This window comes from Manacus candei, unplaced genomic scaffold, assembly GCF_025592945.1.
Source record: "Manacus candei isolate 608988 ecotype Guabito, Panama unplaced genomic scaffold, ASM2559294v1 h1tg000312l, whole genome shotgun sequence".
NCBI lineage: Eukaryota > Metazoa > Chordata > Aves > Passeriformes > Pipridae > Manacus > Manacus candei.
The window spans coordinates 20,187-38,651 of NW_026138360.1; the positions used below are offsets into that span (position 1 = coordinate 20,187).

The 18,465-nt window shown below is 47.6% G+C and overlaps 1 protein-coding gene across 1 annotated transcript; it reads left to right on the forward strand.

The window, feature by feature from the left end:
* On the forward strand, window positions 1-17,619 carry LOC127465100 (EF-hand domain-containing protein 1-like). Its single transcript, XM_051775560.1, is given in 14 exon segments — window positions 1-32; window positions 311-536; window positions 5,344-5,383; window positions 5,386-5,564; window positions 7,215-7,502; window positions 9,191-9,340; window positions 10,726-10,918; window positions 11,227-11,447; window positions 12,159-12,254; window positions 12,256-12,299; window positions 13,485-13,699; window positions 14,042-14,189; window positions 14,968-15,172; window positions 17,123-17,619. Coding segments are annotated over 14 exon segments (2,163 nt in total). The 3' UTR covers window positions 17,249-17,619.
* The last annotated feature ends 846 nt before the right edge of the window (window positions 17,620-18,465 follow it).

Below are 18,465 nucleotides of genomic sequence, written 5' to 3' on the forward strand. Positions count from 1 at the left end.
ATGAGGGGCTACGAGTGGACTTCGAAAGGGGTGTGAGGGGCTGTGAGGAGACTGTGAGGAGGTTATGAGGACGCGGTGAGGGGAAAATCCCAAGTAAAAGAGGATTAACGCGTTCTGTGTCCTTATTTCCACACTGCGGGGGCCGAACCGCCCGCCCGGTACCGCGTAAGGAGGGTCCGACCCCTCCACCTCCCTCCATAACGCTGCCACCGCCGCCCCGCGGACCGTGGCGCTAACTGCGCAGGCGCGGAGTGAGGCGCACGGAAGGGCCCGCGCATGCGCACTGAGCGCCCCGGCGGTTGCCGTGGAGACGCGTCGCGGGGCCGGGCCGGGAGCGCCGCCATGAGCGCGGACCGGGAACGGGAACGGGATCAGGGCCGGGACCGGGATCGGGAACGGAATTAGGACCAGGACTAGGACCCGGACCGGAATCAGGATCGGGACCGGGACCGGCACCGGTACCGGCCCTGGGACCGGGACCGGGGCCGGGGCCGGGTCTGCCTTTCCTCCCCGGCTGTGCCGTCAGGGACCCCACGGTGAGCGCGCACGCCCGCTGTCCCCTCCGCCGTTCCCCCGTCCCAGGGACTCCTCTCTATCAGGGGCGCCAGAGACTCGTCGGGGGACCTCATGGCCCCTGAAGATACCCCCTGGGAATGTGGTACTGCCTCAGACCCTCCTGTAATTCCCCCGGAAGAAACCTGGTACCCCTAAAGTCAACTAATATTCATGGAAACATGGAATGGTTTGGGTTGGAAGGGACCTCAAAGATCACCTGGTTCGAATCCCCTGGCATGGGCAGGGACGCCTTCCACTTGGTTGCTCCAAGCCCCATTCAGCCTGGCTTTGTACACTTCCAGGGGTGGAGCAGCCACAGCTTCTCTGGACAACCTGCCCCAGGGCCTCACCACCCTCGAAGCCAACAATTCCTTCCCATATCTCATCTAACCCTGCCCCCTGGCAGTGGGAAGCCATTCTCCTTTGTCCTGTCCTTCCAGGCCCTTGTCCCAAGTCCCTCTCCGGCTCTCCTGGAGCCCCTTTAGGCACTGGAAGGGGCTCTCAGGTCTCCCTGGAGCCTTCTCTTCTCCAGCTGAACACCCCCACCTGTCCCAGCCTGTCTCCAAAGCAGAGGGGCTCCAGCTCTTGGAGCATCTCCGTGGCCTCCTCTGGACTAACTCCAGCAGCTCCACATCCTCTCTGTGCTGGGGGCCCCAGAGCTGGATGCAGCACTGCAGGTGGGGTCTCACAAGAGCAGAGTAGAGGGGACATGTTTACCCCCTGAACCCATGCCAAGGGAACATCCTGTTCCTCAGACTACCCTGTAATTCCCAGGAAAGATCTGGTACCTCCTGAATTCACCAAATATACCTGAGGCAACTTGGTGTTGTGTGAACCCATGTGATGAGAACGTGGTACCTCTCAAACTGACCAGACCCTGGTACCCTGTGATGTGACCCTCAAGGAACCTGGTGCCCTGTAACCTCATTTGATGCTCCTGAGCAGGCCTAATATCCACTGAACTCTCCCCAAGGAACTTGGTGTTTCCCAAAGCCCACAGATCCCTCCTGAACTCACTTCTGGGGGACCTGAATGCTCTAAACCCACTTGGTATTCCCTGAGCCCACTCACAGCTGATCTGGTACTCCCTAAGTTCTCCCAGTCTCCTTTGTGATTGCAAGTGTGTTTCAGGGGTCTTGGTGCTTTTAATCTTGTCCCCTAGGAATCCATTGCATCATGTACCCATCTTATAACCCTGAATTTGTTTTGATGGCTTTGGGGAAAGACACACACACACACACACCAGCCTCATTTGAGATTCCAAAAGCTTTTTCCATAACTGCAGAAGTGCTGTCTGCAAACTCACCCCATGGAAATCCAGTCCCCCTGAATCCATCTAATAATTCTCTGACCAATTCATGTGATACCCCAAGGGAAATCCCCAAACTCACTTTACAGTCTGGAAACCTGATTCCCTCTGGAAAACTGCTGTTTCTCTGAACCATCTCAGTTTCCCCAAAGGAATGTGTTTGAACCTTCAACTCACTGTGATACTGCCCTGAACCAGGACCCTTAAATTCACCTGATACCCATTCATCTGGAAATACCCAGGAGAACTTACACTGTCCAAACTTCAAGCAGTCCTCCTCTAGGAATTAATCTCTCAAATCATCCCAATATTACTGTATCCTGCATCCACCCACCCCCCTTAGAGGGACAGATACGCCCTAAAGTCACCAATCTCCTGGTCAGTCAACACCCTCATGAAACTCCCTCCTCCAAACATCTGATACTTTCAAAAATGCTCTCCTGGTATTGCCTGGAGAACTGAATCTTTGGTGGTCCAGGTCTGGAACCTGATAACCTGATGAGAGAACTGGTATCCCACCACAGAACTGATACCACCACAGCCTCCAGGATCATCCCAAGGAGGTGCTCCCAGATTCCCTGGAATAAACAGTCTCATCCTCATCCTCTGCACTTGATACCTAAATGAGGAGGCAACCTCTCCTTTTCCCCATTCCCAGTGACCCACACACTGAGGACCTGATAACCCCAAATCTTCCCAACGTCCTCTTGAGATGAGAGAACTGATACTCCCTGAGTACTCCCATTTACTTCTTGGATGCACAAAAACATCCCACAAAATGACCAAAAGGGGGTTATTTCATGCCTGGTTTGGGCACACCAAGGATTTACGGGCTCCTTGGAGAGCATCTCTGACAGGGAAACATTCCTGGCTGCATTCAGCTTCATATATAAAAATTACTTATCATAGAATCATGGAATGGTTTGGGTTGGAAGGGACCTTAAAGATCATCTCATTCCAAACCCCTACCATGGGAAGGGACACTTTCCATAGACCAGCTTACTCCAAGTCTGGCCTCAGTCTTTGACAACTGAGTTCTCCAACAGTTAGTGGAGTCATTTACTCATAACAAATAACCATGCAGTAATAAAGGTCATCTCAGAATTATTATCAGATAATAATACTATTTCCCTGAGATCATTTATAACGTCTCGGAAATCTGCAATTTTCCAGTCTCTAAAATGGGCATCACAACACTTGTTTTCCAATGAATGCTGAGAGGTGTTGAAGGAAACCTCTGTGATCAAATAAACAGTGTTGTTATTGCTTAATGCTCATGGGACAGGGAAACACAGACACTGGGAGAGAGAATGGTGTTTGTGTGAAGTGTTATAGAGTTGGCAAAAAGTAGGACTTAATTCAGTGCAATTTCTTCAGATAGGGACTGGCAGCTACTGGGATTAGGAGTTTACATTCTGGGTTTTCCCTTTTAAATTTCCATTAGTCACCTGATCCTGTGAGATGTTATCTGGCATCCAAGGCTCACTTGGGAGAGCTTATCCACTCCAGGAGCCTAGTGTCTCTGTGAGGTGTTTTTTTTTAGGCAGCTGTGGGCCCTTAAAAGCCTGTACACTTCTGGCAAACACTGATATTGCTCAAATGAAAGACAAACTTCCTGGTTTTCCTTGAATATTTTCCCCACAGCTTTCCCTCTGGATGTATTTAACAGAAGGAAATGGCAGTTCTGTGGCAGTTTGTAAGATGTTGTGCTAACGTGTCTTTAGTCAACTGTTATTTTCACCTGAACCTGTTTTCCTCACTGCTCTCTCCACTGCAAGATCTGTAGTAGCAGGTTAAAGAGAAAACAAGGAATTACGTGAAATTCAAGTGGGGCCTTGAAGATATAAATAAGATTAGAGGCTTAACCATGAGGGGTGAGGTAGGGGGTGGAGAAGAAGTGTTTCACATGCCTGAGGTTGGACTGAGTGCAAGTCTGGGGCTGGAAAAGGAGCTGAAACTTGTTCTTTCAGCACTAGAAATGCATACAACTCTGTTTTATTTGGCAACAGTCAAGGGGTTTTATTGTCAAAGACTCATAATTTCTTCTGCTTTCTCTGGAGCATGAAGTGTTGAAAGCCCAGTGGGACCAGCCAGGCTTTCAGGTGATGTACCAGGTGTGGTGAATTCTACAGCAAGTGGAATGGCTTGATGGCACTCAGGTCTGAACCTACTCTTCAGTAGTGAAGAGCAGGACTGGCTGACAGAGATCAAGTCCTACTCACAGCTCTGATTGAGTCTGGGGAGAAGGACTTTGGATTCTGGTGGGTGAAAGGCTGGACCTGCCCTGGTGCATGGGCACTCCTAGCCCAGAAACCCCCCCGTGTCCTGGGCTCACCCCACAGCGTGGGCAGCAGGGGAGAGGGGGATTCTGCCCCTCTGCCACCTCAGGTGAGACCCCACCTGCAGAGCTGCCTCCAGCCCTGGGGAACAACAGCAGAAGGACTTGGAGCTGCTGGAGAGAATCCAGAGGAGGCCAAAGAATCGCTCCGAGGGCTGGAGCCCCTCTGCTCTATAGACAGGCTGGGAGAGCTGGGGGTGTTGACCTGGAGAAGAGAAGGCTCCATGGAGACCTTAGAGCCCCTTCCAGTGCCTAAAGGGTCCACAAGACAGATGAGGACAAACTTTTTAGTAGGGCCTGTACCACTAGGACAAGGGATGATGGTTTTAAATTAAAAGAGAGTCAATTTAGATTAGGTGTAAGGAAGAAGTTTTTTGCAGTGTGGGTGGTAAAACATGGGCACAGGTTGCCCAGAGAAGCTGTGGCTGTGCTATCCCTGGAAGTTCAAGGCCAGGTTGGATGGGGCTTGGAGCAACCTGGGATAGTGGAAGGTGTCCCTGCCCATGGCAGGGGGTTGGACCAGATGACCTTTAAAAGTCTCTTCCAAATCAAGCTGTTCTGTGATTCTGCGACTGTGGAGAGAGGTGATAAAACAACTAACGTGCTTTAGTAGGTTTCATAATTGCAGTTCTGTGAGCATGACACACCAAGATTTAGCCCAGCAAAGAAAATCCTGTATCATGCCCAGGAGAGGGTTAACAAAATAAATAACAACAGAATACACAGAGAGTGCACAACAGTCAAGGGAGCACCATAAGGCAGTAACTGAGGTCCCATGGTGCCCTGTACTGCTGAAAAACAGGGTAGGGAACAAAAGGTTTGTGAGATCAATACCACATAAAGTGCTGACACCTCACTCTAGGCACTGAGTATGGTGGCAATAGGGAAATTCATTGATTTCAGTTCTTGGGGAATCTGTGAGAGTGTTAGGATTTGAGTCCACTCTTATACTTTTTACATCCAGCCACTTAATGTTTTTTCAGCCTCCTTGGTCTAAGTGTAAAATTTGATTTTAAATAGCTGCTGCAGTAGTTTATAATAAAATGCTGGAGGTAGGGGAAAGAGACTGGTTTTCTGTGCTTTCAGTAGCTGTATCTACTCATTTCATGCAGTATTTTGACAGCTGGATTTCTTTCCACAGAGAACATCTTTTCATCGGTCCCACACACTGGGCTTCAGAAATGATATGCCTTTTCCCAGCTGCCAAGGGAGGGGATTGGCGGGGAGACGATCTTCCCAAATCTGCTCTCTCAAGATCAGCTGGATGATTTATGCACAAAGGGACCCACCCTGACCTACGGGCCAGCCAAGAAGTCTCCACCTCCACCCTTCATGCCGTCATACGTGGCTTTTGACAAACAGGTATAAAGAAGCTTATTCCAGGAATATCACTGGCCAAATTCGGAGACACAAACACTCGGCTCCAGGGTTCACAAGACTGTGTGCAGCAGTTTTCAGATGCCACAGCCCTTAGTCAGAGACAGCTGAACCCCAGACTGAAAGAGGCTTTCTTTGCTAGAGAGGAGGATTATAATACGTAAACGATGTAAGACATTCCCTGCAAGTTATACTCCAGCATTTCCAGCAGGGTTGGAAAAGAGATTTTGATTAACTCTGAAAAGCTCCAGTTTATAACTATTGCTCTGTAAGCCACAGCCTTGGCTTTTTGTGTTTCCAAAACTGTACTGAGATTGCAACTGAGCTTTAACTGGAAACATCAGTCTGCAGTGGGGACTCTGATAGTCTGACTGTGGTCTATCTATTTATGCTTGTGTTGGTCATCACAGCGTGTCCCAGCCTGTGCTGCGCCATTAGTACTTCCTGAGTTACATCCTGGTGATCATATTGGACTAGGAGGTGGCTCTGTGTCTGTTCAGGGCAGTCCTGAGCTGACCCTTGATTTTAAATGCTCCAGTGTCCCATCCTGCAATTGGCAGCCACGGACAGAGCAGTGGCTGCAGAGCTCTGTGCAAGGCTCCTGGAGCTCGACACATGCAGGGCTCCACACACTGCCAGGGAGTGCAGTCTGGAGCAGTCTGGAGCCAGCCAACCCTCAGTCCGTCTGTGAGACAGGCTGGGGAACAGATGTGCCGTGTTAATTACTGAGGCTGTTCCTTCAGAGGGATGTATACATTGCTGTTTATTCTGTCAGATCCTTCTCTGCCCCTTCCTTCAAGCCAGAGGAGCATCAGGGGCCCCAGTGCTGCTGGGGGCGTCCTGGTCCCTTGTGGGGCACTTTGCTGACTGGTAGGAACTTGCTAGCTTTATCATCCCTTCATTATCCAGGCCTCTGTGCTGATGTAGCCTGGGTATGCAAGGCCTGATTGGCCACCTACATCCTCTTTGGGTCATTGAATGATCTTGGAGAGAATACTCCTCCTACTTCTGCCAAGCACAGGGACTGGCTGATTAATTGCCTTGCTTCCCCAGCACAGATCAGGCTTTGCTGTCAGTGCTGAATAGATGTGACTTCAGATCATACAATCGTGGAATAGTTTGGGTTGGAAGGGACTTAAAGATCCTCTTGTTCCTACCCTCCTGCCATGGGCAGGGGCACCTTCCACTAGACCAGGTTGCTCAGAGCCCCATCCGACCTGGCCTTGAAATGATGAGCCATGCAGATTTTAAAATCTCTTCCCTAAATCAGGGGCTGTAAAGCTGACAAATAAAGAGTAACGTATGTCAGTAAAGTAAATTACTGTCAACAGCCAAGCACCTGGCAGAAGGTGAAATAAGCATGTGATTAAGGAGGAGTAGGGAAAAGGTTGTATTTTAACACCTGTCCCATGCATGTCAAATTTATCAAAGGCAGGTCTTGATAAAAGCCCTCACGGTGCCTCTGCCATCACTCACAGATTTGGCCTCAGTTGTGTTTGATGATTTTGTAGAACACAATCCAGTAACTTTTCGCTGCCAGAGCAAATTAAAAATAAATTATTGCTCTTAATAGACTAACCACGGTGTTCAAATTGTTTCTTTCTCTCTCCCTCTGTTATGTTGTCCCTTGGGCAGGTTTTGAAGTTCGATGCCTATTTCAAGGAAGAAGTTCTTACCTCTGCAGAGGAGCATTACCGGATCCGCCAAGTGGGCATCTACTACTACCTGGAGGACGACAGCATGTGTGTCATAGAGCCTGTGGTGAAGAACTCTGGGCTCATTCAAGGCAAACTTATGAGACGCCACCGGGTGCCCAAGAATGACCAGGGGGATTATTACCACTGGAAGGACTTGAATCTGGCCACGAACATCACCATGTACGGCAGGACGTACCGCTTAGTCGACTGCGACTCCTTCACCAAGGTGGGTTGCTGGTACAGAGAACACTGACAGAAAGAATCCTGGGAATTACAGGTGGACAGACCTGTTAGAGTCCAGCAGCTTGCATCTGTAGCTCACAGTCTTTCATTTTGCTTTTTGTGTAGATTTCTTTCTTCAGGCCAATGCAGAGTTCAAGGTATGATATTTGCTGAGGGCATGTGAACTGCTTGGTACTTTAGCCCCAGGACTGCTGGGAATCCACCCCTTGTCCTCAGGACCTCTCCTTGCAGTACAGATTGCGATTCATCTCTGGGTGCAGAAACATTGTGCATACATGAGAAGGAAATTAGGGATCCTAACTCCTTTCTGATTTAATATTCCTCTGTTAAGGGCAGGGGAAGGGAATAAAATCAATAACTCTGCACCCATACACAGCCAAGCCATGATCTGTGGGTTGGGAATCGTGGTATGAACTGACCTTTCTAAAAGCTTACTCACTGCCTGCTTTTCTATTTCTGGCTATTTCTGTGCCAGTAAATGAGATAATAACGATCCAATAACAAGTTATAACAATTACCAGTACACTGGTATCCTGTTAGATTGTCCCCAGGATAATCTCAGTCCTGCTCAGCTACTATTCTTCCAGGTCAGGAGTTAGAATACTCCAGGGACCATTCTCAATAGGTGAGTTACATGCAGTCAACCTGTTCTGGAAGCTGTGAGAGTTTAGATCCAGGCTTTTCCTTGCCAGTTGGCCTCAATGCCCAGGAATGTTCCCAAACATGTGTAATAATTGCTGTATATGTGGCTGTGGGACCAGCTGTACTGAAACTGGAGGACTGTTAAAGTCAGCCCACATCAAATGAAGAGCTGGTCCTCATGTTAATATTGATGAAAAACATGGAATGAGCTTACATGGGTCTACATCTCCAGGCCACCGGTCTATTTATCATTAACCTGCACCCTCCAGACCGGAAAATAGTGAGTCTGAAAGTGTGAACCTGCCTTGTGAGTCTTTGGGGGGATCCCACATCCCCCTTGGAGAAGTTTGCATGGGTGTTTCCTGGGCTGAATATTTTCATGGGCCACTTCCCAAGGCTAAAAAGGGAACAAGTCCATTGACTTCAGAGGTTGTTTTGAGTGAGTGATGTGAGTACACAAGTAACACCCTAGAGGTTGTTCATGCATCCAAGGTAACCAAGAAAGCCCTTCATAAACAAGCAGATTGCACTCTTTCTGTGGGAAAAGTACTCCTGAAAGATGGAATGAAGCTGCCACTGGCACATATCCTCATGCCTGGGAGGTCTTGGTGGGCCTAGTGTGGGTAACACTAACTTCCACTGTCTGACACAGCCCTAAGTCTCTTGCAAATTTAGGCTGACTGCATCTGTGTGAAACACCCATTTAACTTTTTTCATTTACATAAAAGAGACCAACTGGCAGTTATCCTCTATTTAAAGCCCTAAGGCCAAGGAAAACTGTGCTCCAGTGAAATCTGAGTTAGGATGTTGAGGACAGGACTGCTCTGATTAATTAAAGGGTAAGCAAAGCTAAGAAGTAGCTCAAACAAATATCTTTGTCATCCGATGTACTTGCTATTGCAGTAGAGTTCCCTGTGAGGAATGACCTTGCAGTATTCTGACCTCCCTCACCTCTGCCCACCGGTAATCTCTAGTCACCTCTTACCTTCAGAACTCACGGCACATTAACACCTCAGATGACCTTCCTAGGTGTTCATGGAGAGCCAGGGAATTGTACTGAACCCTCCAGAGCAATTGGTTTTGGATCCTTACATAGAACAGCGCCGGACGCCTGTGCAAAAGCCCATCGTGCCAGCAGGTCCCGACCCCCTCTGGCAGTTCCTGACCTACGACACAAAGGTGAGAGAGCTGGGGATTACCCACATACTGTGGGATTACCCACAGTACCCACTCATAAAGCACCTCCAGTCCTGTGTCCAGTTCTGGGCCCCTCACTTCAGGAAAGACGTTGAAGGGCTGGAGCGTGTCCAGGGAAGGGAAAGGAGCTGGGGAAGGGGCTGGAGCACCAGGAGCAGCTGAGGGAGCTGGGGCGGCTCAGCCTGGAGAAAAGGAGGCTCAGGGAGTCCTTCTTACCCTCTGCAACTCCCTGACAGAACAGCAGAGCCAGATGGAGGTTGAGCTCTGCTCCCAGAAAACAAGGGACAGGATGAGAGGAAATGGCCTCAAACTGTGCCAGGGGAGGTTCAGGTTGGATATCAGGAATATTTTCTTCATTGGAAGGGCTGTTAAACATTGGAAGGGGCTGCCCAGGGAAATGGTGGAGTCACCATCCCTGGAGGTGTTAAAGAAACAATTGAATGTGGCACTTAGTGCCATGATCTAGTTGACAAAGTCAAGGTTGGTCAAAGGTTGGACTCCATGATCTAAGAGTTTTTTTCCAGCCTAGATGATTCTGTGATTACAGACTATATGTGCCATTGAAACCCAAGTCTGCAACCTCCATCATTCTAAACACCTCAGTCTGCTGAAGAGACTCCAGATTTGCTCCTTTCTTGGCTTTAGTGAGAAACAAGACCTTTTATGTTTTTTCTGGGCTTTGTGCCTTGTAAACTCTTGCCAGCTCCTTTTCAGATTGCAGAGTATCCATTACTCTCTTGCTTTCTGTTGGGATGAGATAAGCCACCTGCCTCTGGAATTTAGCATCCAGATGCAGTTCTATTACAAATGGTTGTGCTGCATCCACTCCTCTCTTCCCCCAAAACATTGATGCCAGGTGCCAGAGCAGGCAATTCAGACAAACAAAACTGCCACTTGCTCTGACTGAGTTCTCCCTGTGCACACAGCCGACTAACACTGGCCTCCCTGCTCCTCTGGATCTTCTTTTCAGGTAGCAACAGTTTAAGGAACCCTATGGACTACATCCATACTAGAAAATGAACCAGGGCTGGGATACAACCCAAGTTCTGCATGTTGTCTCTGGCCAGCTATCAACCAAACATCTCCTGGCCATCAGCTATGGGTTAGCACAGACCAGGATTGTACCCAGATACTATTTTGGATGTGTTCCCCCTTTTTTGAGTGGAACAAGCAGTTTTGCTATGTGGATGTAAGCTGGGCCATACTTTTCAGTTTACTGCCAGTTTAGCCTTGGTGGCTATTGGGCTGCCTGTTCAGGAGCTGGACCTTGGGGAACTCTTGAGCATCTCAGCATGAGCAGTTTGATTTCTTGGCATCAAAAGATGATTCAGATCCGTGATTGTCTGCTTCTCTTTTCTCCACCCCAGGTCCTTCGCTTCTACGCCATATGGGATGACACAAACCACCCCTTTGGTGACCAGCATCGTTGCATCATCCATTACTTCTTGGCAGATGACACAGTGGAGGTTCGGGAAGTGTACAGTAGAAACGATGGGAGAGACCCATTCCCAGTCCTGATGAAACGCCAGCGCTTGCCCAAAACCCTCGCAGAAAAGAAAAGTAAGTTTAGACTGGCACATCTGTCTGGGCTGAAGTGCCTTGGTGGGTGCACACGTCCATGGTGGCTGTGCCAGAGATACGCTGCCTCTGAAGAAACTTGGCTGAGAACACTGCAAGTGTCACTGTTTTATAGTCAAAGTTCTTTAAATGATCACTAAATTCTTTATCCTTCGGGAAACAGTGGCAGGACAGCAGTGCCAACAGCTCCCTGGAGCTATTTATACAGCTTGCTTTTATATTCCTTTTCACTTAGAAATGTTAACATCTACCTGATTAATTTACTTTTCCTTTTGCTCCATTGTCCTTAGTGGGCTTCCCAAGCTGTGTGCTGGAGATCACTAATGAGGAGGTACTTGAGTGGTACTCACCCAGAGATTTTGCTATTGGCAAAACCATCACCCTCCTTGGACGCACCTTCTTAATCTATGATTGTGACAAGTTCACACAGAACTTCTATCGGGAAAAATTTGGGATCACAGACTTCCAGCCACTGCAAATCAGTGAGAAACCACTCGAAAAAGTTCCACAGGTACTGCAAACAATTTCTGAAAGGGAGAGAGGAAAGAAGTAGTTGGTATAAGCTCTTATAATAAAGTAGAGGTTCAGTTTAGTGAGAACCTATAGAAAACAAGTTCAATTTAAAGAAAAAAAGCGAGTAATTTGAAGAAGACAAGGCAAGAATGGTCATAATCGATATAAAAATGAAAATCTGGCTGCAGTCATACTACTAAACTCTCCTCACTCTCCAAAACAGTTTTGCCAAGTCCAGATTGCCTACTGGAGATGATCACAGCACTTGTTACCTCCCAAACTGAGCCTAGGAATGGTTTGGAGTGTCAATTGGCCTATAACATAGACATGGTGGGGATTAGGTTACCAGTGTAACCAAACAGACGGTTGAGTTCCTGTGCACAGGAAGGTTTAGTTGGAACTAGATGATTTTAAGGTCCCTTCCAACCCAAACCATTCCATCATTCTATGATTCTATAATACAGCCATAGTCTCTTTATTCAGAGAAATTACCTGGCTTTCTGATTTTTTTTAATCCTCTTATATTTTCATTAAATCCAAACACAATGACCAGGCCAGTAGCATCTCTACTGGGTAGATTGTCACAGCTCTTGCTACCTGGTGACTGAAGATTTCCTTCCAAATTAGACAGGTTTTGATAAACTGCCTTGCAAACTTTGTCTTCTTCTCAGTTTCAGCTGTTTATGGTTGATATCTCCTCTGGATGCAGGTAATTCCTCCCCATAATGGTTTTGGCATGCCTGAAGACTCTCTCCAGAACTGCCTCCGCCTGATTCCAAAGCGTCCACAGAAAGATGTTATTAAGAGTGCTGGAGAATGATCTCAAGGTCCTGCGGTACCAGGCGGCCCTGGGTAAGTGCTTTCCTTGGTGGAATAATGCCAGCTTGTATGGTAGAGTCAGGAGGGTGGGAGGAGGAGCAGCCTGCTCCAGACAAGGCTGTTGGCAAATTCTTCTCTGTGCCAGTGGGAGAAGAGAGTTCCCCAAGCCAGCACGAGTGTCCCTCGGGGGATGCCAGGGGGTTACTGTGTGCTCGCTGTGACAATGAGCAGCACAAGAAGGTAGGAAAAAAAAAAACAACAAGGCCAGAAAGTACCAACCAGACATGCCACAAACCCACAGAGCATTTATGGAAAAACTCCCACTGCCAGCGGCACGTGACAGATGGCCCTGACTGGAACAGCCTTGCACTGGGCACTGTGCCCCTGCCTGCCTGAAACTGCTGCCATGAGCCAGAGCTTGATGTCTCTGCTGCTGGCTCTAGCACCTGCCCTTCTCCAGGCTAGTCCTGGATGCAGCAGCCGGGAAGGAGCTGTCCTAGCAGAGCAGCCAAGTGCCAGCGTAGAAGCTGGAGAGTCCGGTGTTTTCCAAGAGCATCCAGGCCCTGGCCTTTGTGCCAGCTTTCCAGTTGGTTTATGCAAGGAGCCTCTGGCACGTCCAGCAGTAGCAATGGCATTTCCTGTGCTGCCTGGTGCCTGCCCTCTCCAAACACTCTGGGTGAATAAGGGCTGGTTTCTTTTCCCTATTGTGCAGGAGCTCCCTAAAGGGTCACAGCTGACAAGTTCAGATCCACTTAATTTTAAAGGAGGCAAGTAAACCCACTGGTGTGTCAGGGGAGTGACTTCCTGTGACTAAGAGCTGAAGCAGCACCAACCTCTCTCAGGCACTCAGTAGAATGAAAAAAATGTAACTTTAATACTGAATTTTACAGCCTCTCTGGGATGAATCATTCCATATAGGATATTCCTTTCTCTTGGATTATTCAGTCAGTGGAAATACTGAATATACTTGGTCACTGCAGCCTAGATTCTGCTGCTGTTACCCTGAGTAGAGCACATAACCTTTGAAATTCAGATAGTGAGTGCTGTCTAAGGCTTTGTTACACTATGTCAGCACACCAGGAGCTTTGTTTAGTCAGCAATAAAAAAAGCTGTGAGCTCTGGGTGCTTATGAGTGGGTTACCAGGTACTCCTGAGCACCCCAGGAAAGGAAAACCTGGTTGAAATGTTCTTTTCCAAACCCACTACCTTTGCTTTAGGAATCACCAGTCCCTGAGGACAGAAATCGTCGTTTCATCCTCTCTTATTTCCTCTCTGATGACACGATCAGCATCTATGAACCCCCAATTCGAAACTCTGGCATCCCTGGAGGCAAATACTTAAAAAGGACCAGAGTTGCCAAGCCAGGGTCTACTCCAGAGGATCCCATATACTTTCAGCCCTCTGACTTCACCATTGGCTCTACAATTGAAGGTAAAATCCAGCCTGGATTGATAATACTCTGCTCTGATATGACATTTATTGCATGGACAGTGCATATCCCTTCCTTCGCTTGAAGGATTTGTTGCTTCTGGGTCTCATCACATTTGAGCTTCCAGATCAGCAGGTGGTGTACACCGATATAATTCTGTTACTGTCAGTGTCTGAACCTTTGAATCAGTGAAACTATTCTCACTTCAAGAAGTGAAACAAATAGCAGAGCTGGCTCAAAGCTGAGACCAGCCACAGGAGAGGAATCATGCTCCCTCCTGGATGAAGGGACTTGCCCATACTGAAACACAAGTAACACTTCTTTCTTTCATGCCTCTTCCCCAGTGTTCGGCCACAGGTTTGTTATCACTGATGCTGACGAATATGTGCTTAATTACTTGGAAAGAAACGCAGAGAGTTTCCCTGCAACAACACTGCAATCCCTGAGGGATCACTTTCGCCCACGGAAGGCAGTAAAGGACACTGTCAACAAGTAGGCTACAAAGGATGGCGTTGTGGGGCTAAACAACACTCAGGGTTGATATCTAAGGGCATTTGCAGCAGCCTCCATGGGCTGGCTGCTCTGCTGGTTTTTCAGCTACAAGAGCCTGTGTTTGGACACATACAGAGGGGGTGAAGTGTGTACAATAAAATGTCGTGGCTGGTGCTGACCCAAAACCCTTGTGGGACAGCTCTGGCTCATGAGCATAGACACTTTTAGCCAGATCATGGAATCACAGAATGGTTTGGGTTAGAGGGAACTTTAAAGCTCATCTAGTTCCAACCCCTCTGCTGTGGACAGGGACACCTTTCTCTGGAACAGGTTGCTCAGAGCTCCATACAGCCTGATTTTGAACACTTCCAGGGATGGGGGGGGACACCTTTTCCCAAAAGGCATCAGTTCACTGTAACAGATGCTGCCAATTTGAGCTACTTGATCATTGCAGGCTTAGTGGGTGGTTGGTGGAGTCTTTTTTTTTTTTTTTGACATTTATTCCTTCTGTGCTTATCAGCCCATCAGAGCCTAGACCACAACCTCTTTTTTAGCTGTCTGGACCCAGTTTGTGTGACCCAGTAACACCCATGCTCCCTCAGAACATTGTTTGGAGGCAATATCATGGTAGTTCAGGGGCTCTGCTTGAAACTTGAGTTGTCCACAGTTCCCAGGACTGTGGAACACACAGGGAAATGCTCCTTGTTCACACAAGTGTCACAGTAAGGCTGCCAGAATCAGCTTTTACATGAAATCCTGTTATTCTTTTCTTCTGCAGTGACATCCCCAAGCAGGCCCTGGATGACTTAATTGAGGAGGTTCAGAAGGAGCTGAAGCTCCGTCACAGCTACTTGAACACCAGGAGGTTTCATGAAGCATTTCATCAGTGTGACAAGGATGGCTCTGGAATCATGGACAAAGGAATGTTTTTGGACCTTTGTGATAGGTTGGAAGTGCCAACCAGCACCATTCTTCTTAAAAAGGTCAGGAGGAAGAGGTGTTCTGCTTTCCCTCCTATAGTTCTTCCAAATGATCTCTTATAAAAACCAACCCTAACCAGCTGCTTTACCTTACAAAGAGGAACAGCTTTAAGAAAAGGGCAATAGAGTCCTAATTTAGAAAGGCTTTTGAGCTGTTGGACTGAGCCTGTGTCTTAGAGCAGATAATAATTGCTGTCCTCAAAGGAAGGGGAAGAAATGTTACCCAGGTTGCCCCCCATGTTTGGCTGCACTGTCATGTGAAGCCTGAACATTCCTGCTGGCTCAGGTCTTGGATGAGCAGAAGAGGTGTTACTGCAGACCTATGGAATGTCTGTCCAGCACAGTTGGGATTGAGTAGAGATGACACTGAGGTGCTTAGGGAATGAGCCTTAGGAAAGCTTAGAGGTATTCTGGATTTTGCAGCAACTGAATTGAAGGTTTAAGAACTAAGTATTGTCCCAAAAAATTAAATAATAAGAGAGAAAGAAATTAGAATCATAACCACTTGGTTGACACAGCTGGGGACTGTGAGCAACAGCACGTGGAGATCACAGTCTGCACAGCAGAAAATGTGAGAGAAACTGAGAGAAGAATTCATGCAGGCAAGGGTGCTTCCTTAGCATCATATAACAGGCAGTAGATTAGTGGCCAGTAAAGGCAGACTCAGAGTTTAGAGAAATCTAGAAACCAGAGGGAGTAGTTCCCTTGCTAAAATAACAAATTTTCTAAACCAGCCAAGTGTGAGCATCCCAGCCATGGCTAGAAAGGTGCACGAGCAGGGGATTTGTGTCTCTGAATGTGGATGAATAAAGGCCCTGGCCAGCACCCAGGGCTTTCCTGTGCTAGAGTTCATCAGACCTCCCTCCACCCTGAGGAATTTACAGTGTGGTGGGTCCTTCCTGCTCCATCTGGGAATGGGAGAGGAAGTGACATGACTAAAACTAGCTGGAGAACCTGTGACAACTTAGACTAAACCTCTATGTTTGAAACCCCAGTCTAGGGCTTACACACTAAAAACATCCCTCTTCTCTCTTGAAATCTTAATACCAGTGTTCCCAGAGCCCTCGGGAGCGTGGCAGGGCTATAAATTAAACACAGGGCTGAGTGTGAACTGCTGCCTGGGTTGGAGAGGAGCACAGCTGTCAGGCACACCAGAGCAAACCCCGGTGAATCTGTCTCTGGGCAACAAGGGGAAGAAGAATCCTTTCAAGGAACTGTGATATTAGACCTTTTCCATCTCCCTGGGTGTCAGAAGGAGATTAGTTATGCAATTAAAGAAACAAAAGCCCTCTTTCTTCCCCTTAAGCACTCAAAGGCTATAGCTCTGTAACACAATGCAGGGTCAGGCACGGACACCAGAACTGGCTCATTAGTCGGGCTGTCTCCGAGCTCAATTATCTGTGTCTCCCCTTCATGCCATGTGCACTCACCAAAGTGACACCAGGGAACAGGGACAGTTAGACACACAGCCCCCATCCCACTTTTGGCAGGGCTTTCTGGAAGATTTCCTGTGGCCTGTGTCAAGTCTGTGGCCATGCTTTGTATTTTTGTGGGTCTATTGCCACTGTCGTGATGCCCAGAAGGAAATCAAGATTAGACTCAAACACTTTAGCTCTTCTTGCACAGATTAGTGTCATCTATAGGCATTCAAGGTTGGACTTGGACCTTTAGATCAACAAGTCCAACCTTTAGACCATCAAGTCCAACTCTTAGATGGTTGGATTTGATGATCTAAAGGTTGGACTTGATCTTGCAGGTCTTTTCTAACATTAGTGATTCTATGATTCTAAGTTTACCTGTGAATCAGGACTACCAAGGCTCTTCCAACAGGGGAATAGGATCTCCTGCTCTGACACAAAAGCAGTACCTCTGGGCACTTTCCCCTAAAAAACCCCCTTGATTTTGCAGGTTCTTCCAACTCTTTATGGTGTTTGTTGTTTTTTGTCCCCACAGCTCATTGACTATTGTTCCTGTGGAGAAGACTATGTAAACTACCGTGACTTCCTTCGAGCCTTCCCTAGTAATCTTTTCCCAGAACCTGAAGCACAAGATGAGCAGTTAAATACCCAGGTGACTTGAAGACCTCGTGCTTCAAAAAGGATGTTCCAGTCTTCACCTTTGCTTCACTCACTCTCCCCCTTTCCATAGAACCAGTTAATTCCATCCTTATTGTGTTAACTTTTTTCTTCCCTAACCTCCTTCTGCCCTTTTGGCCACCACCAAACTCGACTTCACAACTGCTGGATGTTGAAATGAAACTCACAGAAGAAAATTTCTGAGAACCAAAGTTGAGTTCTCCTGTTGATCTCCCAACTTTTTAGTAAAGTATTTTAGAGAGCTGAAGCTCTGAAGCCTGGAGCGAAAACCACTCTAGTTTTCTTTGAGAGTCAAAAGGGCCTTTCACCCTCAAATAGTGAAGACTGCCAGTTTACATTGCTTTAAAATTGCAATAAAAATGCAGTTGCTATAAAAATGTTAGTAAATCTGTTTTAAATAGAATTACCTCAATGGCTGGAATAGTTAAGGATTAAAATAAGGGAGGGGGGAAAACTCCACAAAGTGACATTTTGGATTTACTCAAAATGGGGTAGTGAGTTTAGCTATCTGGAGATAGCAGGGGTCTGGACACAAATCTGCTCACAGCAGGTCTGCACATTTTCAACAAAAGGTTGGGAGAATGGTTTTAGGACTGAGATACCATCTAAACCCATCTTCTGCAGCCTGTCATCTCACCAGGCAGGGCTCCAAGGAAAAGGGAATACTGGCAGTTGGCATAGCAATAGAGTTATGACACTTGTGCTCCACTTAGAGTCACATTACTCATCTCTCCACGAAGGTAAATGTGGCAGGGATGTTATCACCCCAAATGTCACCTGCCAGGTATTGCCATGGAGCACAAATAAAAAGAAAAAGGCAGCTGTCATGCACACAGAGGAGAACAAAGCTCTTTAGAACAAAATGCTTCTTTAAACCAGCTTTTGTGCTGTGGATTCTCACTTCCCCTCAGACAGCTGAGTCTCCACATGACAGCTCCCTCCTGCTCCCCTTGTTTGGAAAGGTCACTCCTCTTCCCTTCTGGGCCCATTTTGTGCTGCTGATCACTCTGACCGAGGATCACTCCAGGTATCTCTGGTCCACCTCACTCTTCAAGAGACCAGGAGATTACGGATGAAATTACTGGAGCTGTAGAAAAGAAAGTCTGAAACTCTTTTCTGCACATGCTACAAAACAGTAACCTAATCCTGAGCCAAGTCATGTCGTATCCCTGGGCCAGCTGCACAAAGTATACAATTTAA